At 38.2% G+C, this 12923-nt stretch overlaps 1 protein-coding gene across 2 annotated transcripts in view; it reads left to right on the plus strand.

Moving 5' to 3' along the window:
* The window catches only part of dspa (desmoplakin a), a 34936-nt gene that overhangs the window by 6235 nt on the left and 15778 nt on the right, over nucleotides 1-12923 (plus strand). For both annotated transcript variants that reach the window (XM_081375348.1, XM_081375349.1), the window contains exons 4-10: nucleotides 1216-1360; nucleotides 7730-7855; nucleotides 8490-8549; nucleotides 9976-10143; nucleotides 10687-10791; nucleotides 11816-11911; nucleotides 12743-12868. In XM_081375348.1, coding sequence (XP_081231474.1) covers nucleotides 1216-1360; nucleotides 7730-7855; nucleotides 8490-8549; nucleotides 9976-10143; nucleotides 10687-10791; nucleotides 11816-11911; nucleotides 12743-12868 — 826 coding nt within the window. The remainder of the gene's footprint in view (nucleotides 1-1215; nucleotides 1361-7729; nucleotides 7856-8489; nucleotides 8550-9975; nucleotides 10144-10686; nucleotides 10792-11815; nucleotides 11912-12742; nucleotides 12869-12923) is intronic.

Consider the following 12923-nt stretch of genomic DNA (forward strand, 5'->3'; position numbering starts at 1 on the left):
GCCATAGAGTTACAGAACGCCAGAGTACCCAACGACAACATCGTGCGCAGGTACAGCAGTGTGTGTGTGTGACAGCAGTGTGTGTGTGTGTGTGTGTGTGTGTGTGGGTGTGTGTGGGTGTGTGTATGTGTGTGTGTGCGCATGTGGTTTCTACAAAAGAACGGAAATACAGTGTTTTAGTTTACAATAAACAATGCCAGATCAGATTCGTGGTAACTGCAAATGTTACATTGACTTCACAGGAAATAAAGGCCATCTACATCTTCTCATACTAGAAGCTCATCAGATACACATCTAAAGAACATGCCTAAGCAGGAAATATAGCAAGCAAAAAAATAAACACATTGAGGACAAACTTGAGAAATACTGAATAATATTGAACTATCAAACAAAGGCACTTGCATGGTCAGTTACACACACGCAGGAGAAGAGAAAGAAAGAAGGAAAACTCAGTCCTCTGCTCAGTACACGAGGATGCAGTGGCACAGGTGCAGTTAGTGAAGCCTGATCCAGTCCTGACTGACCTGAGATCAGGTGGGTGGAGCTAGAGGTCAACAGGGAAGTGAACAGGAGAGCGGTGTGGCACATGCTGTGCACCCGCAGATTAGGGACTCAAAGACTTCTCAACACTATTCATTTACACACACAGTGTAACACTAAATCATCATCATGTCTTGGAGTATCGCAACAATATCCTATTGTGAGTTCAGTATCGTGAGTTACACCCCTATAAACACACCATCTCCAGGTTATCTGTCCACCAGAAGTGGATTTACATCAATCATAACAATAACCTTTTTTTCTGAACCAACACATGTCATTTCCACAACATCTGGAGTGACTTATGATGTTATAATAATGTGGTAGAAACGCCATTTTAAGAAGACAGTGTCTGAGCCACTCGCTAACCCTTTATGACAAAGAAGTACATACTTTTTAAAAAAGATTACATATTATGGAAATAATACAGTTTATAAGAATATTCTTCTATAAGAATATACTTCTATTGAATATACTTCTATTGAATATACTTCTATTGAATATACTTCTATTGAATATATTCTATATACTTATAGAATATACTATATAGTGTGAACTGCATGTGATGCTTTCAGACGCTTTCAAATGTATTATTGTTTAAACTTTAATGCTGGGCAACGATTAATCATTGTGAACTGTCATGTGAACTGAAGGCTGGTTGTGTGTGTGTTGCAGTGTGGAGGAGTGTGTGTTGTTCCACACGGAGATCCGTAACTCCATCACGGGCACGACTCTCCGCAGGACCAGCACTGCGAGCGGCGGATGGGACGATCCCAGCAAGAGCTTCCAGGACGCTTTATCCTGGATCAACCAGAAGAAGGTGTGAAACACACACACACACACACACACACACGAGTCCTTCACTCGACACATACATGAACCCAGTCAGTCTGCCGTATAAAAACTAACTTTACAATAAGGTTCATTAGTTAGCATAGTAAATGTATTAACTAACATGAACTAACAATGAGCAATACATTTGTTACAGAATTTCTTAATTTTTTAAAGAATATTAGTTAATAGAAATCCAGCTGTTCATTGTTTGTTCATGTTAGTTCACAGTGCATTAACTAATGTTAACTAATGAACCTTACTGTAAAGTGTTACCAATGTTTGACCATTGCAGATTATTTGTGATATTAGTACATTAGTGGTACTTTTGCCATCAGTTGTTGCCCGGGTTATTATCGTTAACTAAAACTATTAAAAAAACATTTATGTTAATTGAAGCTAAGCTGAAATAAAATCAAATATAAATATTAGTTGAAAAACTTTGACTGAATTTAGTTAAAAACGTAGACGAAAATTAGAAATGGTACCTTGGCAATAAAATAAAATTATTTCAGTTGAAACACTAAAATTATTAACTGGAAATATATAAAACTAAAACTGAAACTGAAATAAAAATAAATTAAACCTAAATCGTAATATAAAAAAATATATATATAAAAAAAATGACTAAAGCACAGAATGACTAATAAAACTAGAAATATATATATAAAAATAAGTTCTAACTGAAAAACTATATTGATAAAACTAAATTAGAAACTAAAATAATGCTGGTTGTTGGATTTAAACTAGAAGTGAACAAGATTTTTTATTTTTTTTAATGTTTTTGAAAGTCTCTTCTGCTCATCAAGGCTGTGTTTATTTGATCAAAAATACTTTCAAATATTGTGAAAAATTATTCCAATGTAAATCATCTGTTGTCTATGTGAATATATAGTAAAGTGTAATTTATTCCAGTGATCAAAGCTGAATTTACAGCATCATTACTCCAGTCTTCAGTGTCACATGATCCTTCAGAAATCACTCTAATATGAGGATTTGCAGGTAAAACACACATTATGCTCTATGGCTACAGCATCTGCTGTATATTAGCCTGAGAAACCTCGGATATACGTGTGAAATGTTTCCTGGGATAGCGACAGCTTGTCATAAAAGCAGAGAGAACCGTTTTTCTCAGAGCTTCCCCGGAGCTTCTGTAAAAAGTGTTATTTTTCCGTAATTTATCCCATAAAATGTATTTCTTTTTGTATGAATGAATGTGTTTAGGCTGATTCAGCAATATTAGATCATATTTTTGACTTGATGATAAAGCCAGATTATTTAGATATTTTCAGGGTGGTATTGTCCGAGTGTGTGTGCAGTATCACAGCAGGTCTCCTGAGCTGAGCTTCAGTGTGTGTGTGTGTGTGTGTGTGTGTGTGTGTGTGTGTGTGCAGAGGACGGTGTGATTTCTCATGTGTTTAAGGGTTTACTGGCAGAACAGCCCATAATAATGACAGCTGTGCGCTGGAATGCACTCGCACCTCCTCTTCCTGTCCAGACCGGCTCAGGCTTATCTCAGACCCTCTGAAGGGTGACGCATTTACAAAACAGAGACAGAGAGAGAGAATAGGAGTGTATGCGACTCCCTGACTTGTTGTTACTTGTGGTAGTGTAGAGGACACACACACACACACACACACACACCCACAGCAGGAGACACACCCGACTCTGCTGAGACACTCCTACACCACTTTCCCTTTAAAGCAAAGGAGTGGCGAACGAGCAAGACTTAAACTGTGTGCAGAATCAGCAACATATTCACTAAGCCAGTGTTGTGTTGTCGAGCTCTTTGCTTGTTTGTTTCATAGGAACTGTACACACTGTAAAAATGGTAACTTATAGAGCTGTACGATTAATCGCTAAAAGATCTCAATCTTGAATCTCTTCCTGAATGACAGTGATTCAGCTCTGTCTGTATATTAAACCTTTGACGAGTCCGATCACAGTGATCCAGATCTGATCCAGAGAGAGCCGTTTTCCTGTATAGATATGAAACATCTTCACTAACAGTGTTTTCAACACACAGTATCATTATAATCTTTCATATTAACCACAGAAGCACTGGGATAAAAGTGTATAGTTCAGATATAAACACTGATGTCTACGGTAGCGATCCAAATACAGTAAACCGGCTTTTACTCCACGCTTCAAATAAAGATTATGTCATTACATCGTTACACCAGTAGGTGGAGACAAGAGACTGCTAAACGTGTGTTTGTCATTGAATCATTTGCTGGAGAGATTCGGTCAAAAACACTGATTCATCCAGTCAGGAAACAAGTCTTTATGAGTGAGTCATTGAATCATTCGCTCAAGAGATTCGGTCAAAAACACTGATTCATCCAGTCAGGGAACAAGTCTTTATGAGTGAGTCATTGAATCATTCGCTCAAGAGATTTGGTCAAAAACACTGATTCATCCAGTCAGGAAACAAGTCTTTATGAGTGAGTCATTGAATCATTCGCTCAAGAGATTCGGTCAAAAACACTGATTCATCCAGTCAGGAAACAAGTCTTTATGAGTGAGTCATTGAATCATTCGCTCAAGAGATTTGGTCAAAAACACTGATTCATCCAGTCAGGGAACAAGTCTTTATGAGTGAGTCATTGAATCATTCGCTGGAGAGATTTGGTCAAAAACACTGATTCATCCAGTCAGGAAACAAGTCTTTATGAGTGAGTCATTGAATCATTCGCTCAAGAGATTTGGTCAAAAACACTGATTCATCCAGTCAGGAAACAAGTCTTTATGAGTGAGTCATTGAATCATTCGCTCAAGAGATTCGGTCAAAAACACTGCTTCATCCAGTCAGGAGACAAGTCTTCATAAGTGAGTCATTGAATCATTCGCTCAAGAGATTCGGTCAAAAACACTGATTCATCCAGTCAGGGAACAAGTCTTTATGAGTGAGTCATTGAATCATTCGCTCAAGAGATTCGGTCAAAAACACTGCTTCATCCAGTCAGGAGACAAGTCTTCATAAGTGAGTAGGGCTGTTGGAACGAATTCCGAAATTCGAATATAATTCGAATATTAAAAAAATCAATACTATTCGAATGCTGAAGTTCCTATTCGAATATTGCTTTTTTATGTATATTTAAAAAAAAATGCAATCTTGCCTTTCTCGCCGCCTTGGCACACACATGTGAAAATTAAACGCTTTTGTTTCGTCTGATAAACAATAAAGTTTTTGAATCGTAACACAATTGTGCACGTTATCCACGCTGTATCATCACAACTGTCAAAAGTCGCGGAGAGGAATGTCTCCACGGTAACGGAGATCAACAATTTGATTCTCAGTCCACACTACAACGTGAAAACGGCGTCTTCAAATATATCCACTTTGGAGTGCGTTTTCATTAATAAAAACGCCGTCTCATTGTGGACGGAAGGCCAAAACGGAGAGGAAAATATACGTTATTTTTTTATGACAACTTACAACCTGACAAGCTAGGCGATCTGTCCGAGGAACCGCCGCTAAAACAGGCAAGAATTACTTATGTTCTGCCTCTCTCTCTCTCCTCATCACGGGGCTCAACTGCTACCAGCTGTCCGCCAAAAGGCAATAACAGACAAACTGACGGTTTATCTGTGAAGATATGAGACCGATCAACATCACGCATTGGCGATCCATAAGACTGTGTAATGTCGTAAATATTAATAATAGGATGAATTTGAGCATTTAATATTCGAATATTATTCGAATATTAAATAAAATAAGGAATGGAATTCGAATAGTATTATAGAGGAAGATTGACAGCCCTATAAGTGAGTCATTGAATCATTCGCTCAAGAGATTTGGTCAAAAACACTGATTCATCCAGTCAGGAAACAAGTCTTTATGAGTGAGTCATTGAATCATTCGCTCAAGAGATTCGGTCAAAAACACTGATTCATCCAGTCAGGGAACAAGTCTTTATGAGTGAGTCATTGAATCATTCACTCAAGAGATTTGGTCAAAAACACTGATTCATCCAGTCAGGAAACAAGTCTTTATGAGTGAGTCATTGAATCATTCGCTCAAGAGATTCGGTCAAAAACACTGATTCATCCAGTCAGGAAACAAGTCTTTATGAGTGAGGCATTGAATCATTCACTCAAGAGATTCGGTCAAAAACACTGATTCATCCAGTCAGGGAACAAGTCTTTATGAGTGAGTCATTGAATCATTCGCTCAAGAGATTCGGTCAAAAACACTGATTCATCCAGTCAGGAAACAAGTCTTTATGAGTGAGGCATTGAATCATTCACTCAAAACGACCAAAAATTTAAATTAATGAAATATTTTTAAATAGACTGCAGCAATTAACATTTTGTCAGAATCTCTAATAAAAAACACGTTATTTTGTTTGGTTGTTCATTCAGAATTGTTATCTCAATTTGAAACAAAATTATTGTGATTCTAAAATATGTAATATTGCAGAGTCAACCCAAATACATTTATTTATACCAACAAATCATTTTAGTGGGTTAAATCAAGTAAAAAAAACATTTGCACATTATCATCCACCTGTGACACACACACACACACATTCTTGTACATCTATCTTTATGAGGACATTCATTGACACAATGCAATCTCTAGCCGATTACCCTAACCTTACCCATCACAACTAAGTGCCTAACCCTCCCCTGACCCTAAACCGACCCTTGACCTCACTATAACCTGATCCCTAAAACCAAGTCTTGACCCTCAAACAGGCCTTTAAAGGCTCTCAGAAACTGAGGACCGGCCAACATGTCCTCACTTTACTCTCTTTGTCCTCACTCCAATTGTAAAACTCAAACTGGTCTTCACAAAGATAGTTGTACAAGTACACACACAGACACAGACACACACACACACACACACACACACCCACACACGCACACACACTGAGGTTAGACAGAGAACACATTGTTTCTCTGAGCAGGAAGGGGGGAGGAGAAAAACAGGGAGTGTCTGTAGCAAAAGAAGCGGAGAGAAAGCAGTGAAAGTGAGTCTGGTGAAACTGGTTTACAGAGCTTTAACACTCTTATCTCTGTCGGAGTGGATGCTTGAAATCACTCTCCTAAACAAAACAACAGCACTGTGTCTCGCCCGTCCCGTGGACCCTGATCACAGCTGATGTTAATGATCACACACTGACCCCTACAGTTCATCAGTGGTGATGATGATGATGATGATGATGAAGAACGATTATTCACCTGAGGTCAGACAGATTAAATGATGAGCTTTAGAGTGTGTCAATTCTGCAGATTTTACTGAGTCCACAATACAGGAATACAGCGGGAATCCCCATTCCTGCTCAGACAATTCCTGACAATCAGCCTAGGAAAGGGAGGCTATATTTACACAGGATAATGACGTGAATAACAGGAAGAGAGTATTACAACAGCGGCTCAAAACACCAGATAACGCTGCATCCCAGTTCGCAAACTTGCACTGTGCACTCAAGTACGTACTGTACTGTAACTGTGGGAAACACTAACATGTCAAACTTGTTACATGAATTCTGTCACAGCTCACTTCCTCCAGGACATGAATTCCGAACGGAATTCCGCATTCCAATTCTGATTCTGCACACATGCATGAAGAGAATGTGAATTGGAATGCAGAATAAGAGTGCTTGAAACTAATCAAAATAAGGAACAGCAGAACAGAAAATACATTGTTTGAATATGCATTGCATTTTTTTTTTTATTATAGAAATCATAATATATAGCACAAGAAAAAAAATCTTTTGAATGCAAATGTGAGATTTGGAGGATCAAATAGACATTGCAGTAATTCTGCCTCTGGCTCACAGAGTCCGCTTCTGAGGTTTCCTGAAGCGTGTGTTGTTTACATTGCAGGAATCATGGGCCGCATTACAGAAAGATCCTAACTTTACAACCCTCTCTTATCGGTTTGGTAACCATGGCAGTTTCAGTTAGGACCTCATTTGGGACGAAAGCTATTACAAAATGAACAAAAGGACATTTCTTAGAATCTTATCTTAACTACAGATATAGGAAAATGGTATGACAGAAGCATCCTAACTCCACAAACAATCCTACAAACTGTCTTAACTTTAGGAAAATAAGATAGGTTAAGAATCCTAAATCAACTGAAGATTTGCTTCTGTAATACAACAATCCTAAATGAACTTGTCAGGTCTTAACTTAAGACTTAAGATAGATAGTTTCTGTAATACAGGTTTCTGTGGTTTCTGACAGGTTCTGAAACAGAAGGTTAGGGTTAACTGGGTTATTCTGACTTAACTTACCCAGTTTAATTGCTGAAATTAGTCTGCTGTTTTGGTCTTGATATGATGAAATGAGAAGATTGCAGATGTTGGTGCTGTGTGTTGTTCATGTGTGTGTTTGTGTGTTGCAGAGACTCATTGAGACGTCACCCTTCGGTGAAGATTCTGAGACCATCAGCCAGCAAATCTTCAATCACAACAAGTTCCACAGTTCGATCCAGAGGAGCCAGGAGGTGGCCCGGGCTCGGGATGAGCTGGTACGGGGACTGAAGCTCTTTCACATCGAAATCCCAGTTCATGTCCTTCATATGATTGAGTGGGGATAGTAAAGTTCACAGCAAGAACGATACCTATATTAGTTGTGTTTATTATGAGCGCTCTGCAGGTTTGTCGTCTGTCTCTTTAAACGCTCAAGCTCTTTAAAGCTGGATGGATTCTGATTGGCTGTCAAAGTTTTAATCATTCATCAGCTGGAAAAAAATCGCTCTGAAAGTTATTCCAACGATATAATTTCTCTGTACCGTTTTTTAGAACGATATCTTTATCGTAACAGTAATCGTTCTCGGTGTGAACGGGCCTGAAGAGGATGAAGCACTTCAACAAATGAGCCTGTAAGAATCTTGTAGAAGTTTACCGTAAGGCAGATGTAATGAACTAAACAAAAGGTTCGGCATCTTTAGGTTCGGCGGTAAAATTGCCAATGTGAACGCTAAGTGGACCAAGACTAATGTTTTTTGATTTGTTTTTCGGACCAAATGAACCAAGCAAACTAAACTAAGTTTAAGCATTCGAAACTGGAAGCCTGATTCATGATTGTGATAAAACATGCGATGGGGAAGAAAGCGTGTGTGTTGTTGAACTGTGAGTGTGACGAGTGTGTTTGTGCTTCAGCTGCAGAGCCGAGAGAAGGGTGGACTCCACGCGCTGGACCAGGAGTGGGACACTTTACAGGTCAGATGACCACACACACTCACAAACACCGACTCTGAGCCTTTGATTATGTCAAGTCAAGGCAACATTTATTTCTATAGCACATTTAAAAGCAACAGAGCACAATAAAACATTGAGCATGTGAAAATAAAGCATAAAGAGAAACCATGCAATGTACAAAATATATAAATACTTTACACAAAATACAATAAAAAAACATTAAACCTTTAACTAATCTAATAAAAAGCTCAAGACAATAAGACAAATACAATTTAAGAGATTTAACTTACCTTTGTTTATTGTTCTCAGCCGATAATAACAAGCAATATATATATTTCATGTGCTTTACAGGTAGTTCAAATGTTATGAAATGTTTAATATGCAGTGCTTTTAGGAGATACTGTTAAGGTTAGAAGGTTAGAAGCAAGTGCCAGTTCGAGGAACATGAATAAGGATGTTTATAAAAGCCTCAGATCTTGTTTGGTCATAATGGTGTGATCATGCCATCATAAATGAGCTGCCCAATCAGAACGAGCCATTTACAGGAAACCAAAGCAGTCACTAAAATCATTTCACCACTCAGCAATGTCATGCAATCAACAATAGCAAGCAGTGTTCATATGTGAATGAAAGCCTAGAGTTTGCACTTTTAGGTGAATAACCTATTAAACACCAATATTGTAAGAACTAAGGTTAGAACAAGGCTGTGAGGGTGCAAAAAACAGGAACAGAGCAACTAGGGTATGTTTACACGACAACAATATGCTTAAAACAGAGACGTTTTTCCTTTGCGTTTTCTGCATACAGACGACACCATTATCAAAACGATCCCCATTCACACGGATCCACGAAAACGGCTAAAAACGCTGTATTCTGCTGCCAGGCCAGTAGATGGCGATGAAACACTATAGACTGAACATGTGATACACATGTGCATGACGTCATCATATTTTTGTTGTTTACACGGAGATCGTTTTCAAAAGTTTGTGTTTTCAGGCTCCCAAAACGCCGTTGTTGTGTAAACGAACGGCCAAAACGCATAAAAAGTTTTATGTTTTTAGCTGAAAATGGTGTCGTGTAAACAGCCCCTCAAATACAGGAACAACTTTTCAAAGACTGCACTAAATGAGCATGAGGAAGGCGAGAAACTCTTATAAATAAATACACTCACAGGAAATGAGGCACAGGTGAGAACAATAACACATGATAAACTGGCGGGAAACTGAAATGAAACACAATGAGGGCCTCTAGTGGCCAAAACTACTCCATAAATCTAACATATTACTTAAATAAAAGTAAAAATTTCCACAAGTAAACACTATGAATTTAAATGCATTAATTGAATAAAAGGCCAACCAACCCTTAGTTCAGTATATCTCTGGCTTCTCTCGTCACGAGCCGAATCCTGCATTCACACGCGTGATGGTTTCTTCTTCCCTGCGAGCAGAAGATGTCTCATCAGCGCGTGTCTCAGCTGCGAGACCTGCAGGGCATCATCGAGGAGATCTCCAGGGCCATCATGTGGGTCAACGACCGAGAGGAGGAGGAGCTGGTGTTCGACTGGGGCGATAAGAACATCGACACCTACATCCCTCGCAAACAGGAGAGCTACTCGGTGAGACACACACACACACACACACACACACACACACACATTAACAGTCTGTGCAACACAGGCCGAGTCTAGCGATCTAGTCACCTTAGCATGGGCCATACGGGTTAATCTGATCATATTAGTTAACTGCAACATAAACTAGCAATGAACAATGCATGTATTAATTGGTAACAATTTACAATAAGGTTCATTAGTTAACATGAACTAAGAATGAACAATACTTCTACAGCATTACTTAATCTTAGTTAATATTAATTTCAACATTTACTAATACATTATTAAAATCAAAGGTTGTATGTGTTAACATTAGTTAATGCACTGTGAACTAACATGAACAAACAATGAACAGCTGGATTATTATTAACTAACATTAACAAAGATTAACTAATACAGTAACAAATGTATTGCTCGTTGTTAGTTCATGTTCGTCAATACATTAACTATTGTTAACTAATGAACCTTATTGTAAAGTGTTACCTAGTAATCTATTTGTTAAAACTATCATGCATGATTTTAGCTTATAATGTGTGTGGTTCCTGCTAGAAACTGATGAGTGATCTGGAGGAGAAAGAGAAAGAGCTGAATAAGCTGAAGACGAAGGTGGACGTCCTCCTGAAGAACCAGCACCCGGCGTCAGATAAGATCCAGGTGAGGACTGAGGACTGGACACAGCTGTCACACAGGCTGGCCGATGCGCTTGTCCGGCTTCAAACCCGTGTGAAATCTCTCATCCTCATGCAGAGTTTTCAAACGTCTGCATTCCTGATGAAATGGCCAGAAAAGGAGATTTGAATCATTTATTATAAATGTGATTCACAGCTGAGATTTTTTTAGCCAATCAGGACTCTCTCTCTCAGTAGTGATGTCATGTCCACCAAAACTCTACATTGTGTGTTCTTGGTTACAGAAGAGACACTTGTATCGGTGATATGTATGTGTGTATCACACATGTGCTTATTGTGCGCCATTTACAATCAATCTGTCATTTTCACAATTATAAAGAAATGTGAAAATATTAGCTATGAAATTAGCTTTCCCTTGGGAAAAAGAAGTGCACTTAACTGTACTGAGTGTGTACTTGTACTTCTGAATTATAGATAATATATAGATTGATAAAAGGCCATTTTAGTACACACTTTTAAAATGAATGATTTCAAATGAACAGTTTTACTTTAGAGTACACTTGAAATCATTATGTTTTAAACAAGTGCATTTATTTTATACATTACATTTAAAGTTAGTAAATGTACTAAATTGCAAACTTCCTCATTACAGATGTACAACATGAACACAACCTCAGCTTTAGGCTGTAAAAACATGTCTCGTTTGTGTTATAATCGTGCAGCTCATGGAGTGGAGGTTTGCAGACTCGTGATTATTCTCAAGCGAACAATAAAATTAGTGAAAAAGCCCAAAGCCCGATCCTGAGCCACATAGAGAGTCCTGACAGACACATGGGCTCTTTTCAATTTTTTGACAATCACATAGCAATAATTTTCCACAGTTAATAATTTTACAATCATTTTAATCTATTAATCTAGCTCAAAGCACTTCGTATGCAGACTCAGATCTGTTTTAGACTGTTGTATTAGGCTCACATTAGTTGAGCTGAAGCGTCTGGTTTAGGCAATGCTTCATGATGTGAATGAGCTCTTCTCTCTGCTTCTGTCAGGCGTACATGGACACACTGCAAACCCAGTGGAGCTGGTTACTGCAGATCACCAAGTGCATCGATGTCCACCTGAAGGAGAACGCCGCCTACAGCCAAGTGAGGGTTCAATACTGTATATACTGTATATTGTTGAGACAAGTGCTGAATTGGTGAATATTCATGTGAACAGTAGAGAAACACGTGTGTGTCCCAGTTTCAGATCTGTGCATTACTGAATCTTATCTTAATCAGCAGCACTAATGTTGATCACCACCAAAAACATCTAAATCTGGGTGACAATCTGTAAACATTGGTTTAACAATTATAGCCACGAGACATAAACAGGTTTTTACTGGAAGGAAAAAAACTTTTTTTATGTAAAGTCATATCCCATTTTATGAATTTGTTTCCATGATAAGGTAATGGATGAAAGCCTAAAACGACTGTAAAAATTATAAGAAAAACTTTAGAGCCCAAATAATAAACAATAATTTGAATGCAAGTGATTTTATAAATGATAAGCTACACATTTTCACTTTTAATTCCTTCTAAAATTGCCCCCATGGACATTGTAAGCTTTATTTATGCTCAGTCATGTTTTGTCCTCATAAAGAATGTTTACATGCACAGTTATAATTGAGCTCCTGTCTGAGTATAGGTCACACAATGCATCAATGTTTGTAGGAATAACATGTTGCATATTTCAGGATTATTATCATTAACTAAAATTATTAAAAACATTTCTGCTAACTGTAAGCTAATTTTAAATAAATTGTAATTATTATAAATCTTGCCTTTGCAATAAACTTGAAGTTAACTAGAAATAGATAAAACAAAAATTGAAAGTCCCTCTTCATTGTAACTGCATTGAAAAGAGCTACCAGTCTATTTCTATTTTGTGTTGTATGGAAGAAAGTAAGTTTAATTTGTGTTTTGATTGGTCTGCAGTTCTTCAAGGAGGCGAACGAGACGTACACCAGACTGCAGAGAGACCACGAGGGCATCCGTAAGAGGTTCACCTGTGACAAGAGCACGCCTCTGGAGAATCTCACAGACCTGCTCAAAGGCCTGGAGGTACGACACCTGTCGAGTCAAACACGTGAGGACTGCGCTGCACGATCCCTCTGTG

The sequence above is a fragment of the Scardinius erythrophthalmus genome (genome assembly GCF_964197995.2).
Source record: "Scardinius erythrophthalmus genome assembly, chromosome: 9".
Classification (NCBI taxonomy): Eukaryota; Metazoa; Chordata; class Actinopteri; order Cypriniformes; family Leuciscidae; genus Scardinius; species Scardinius erythrophthalmus.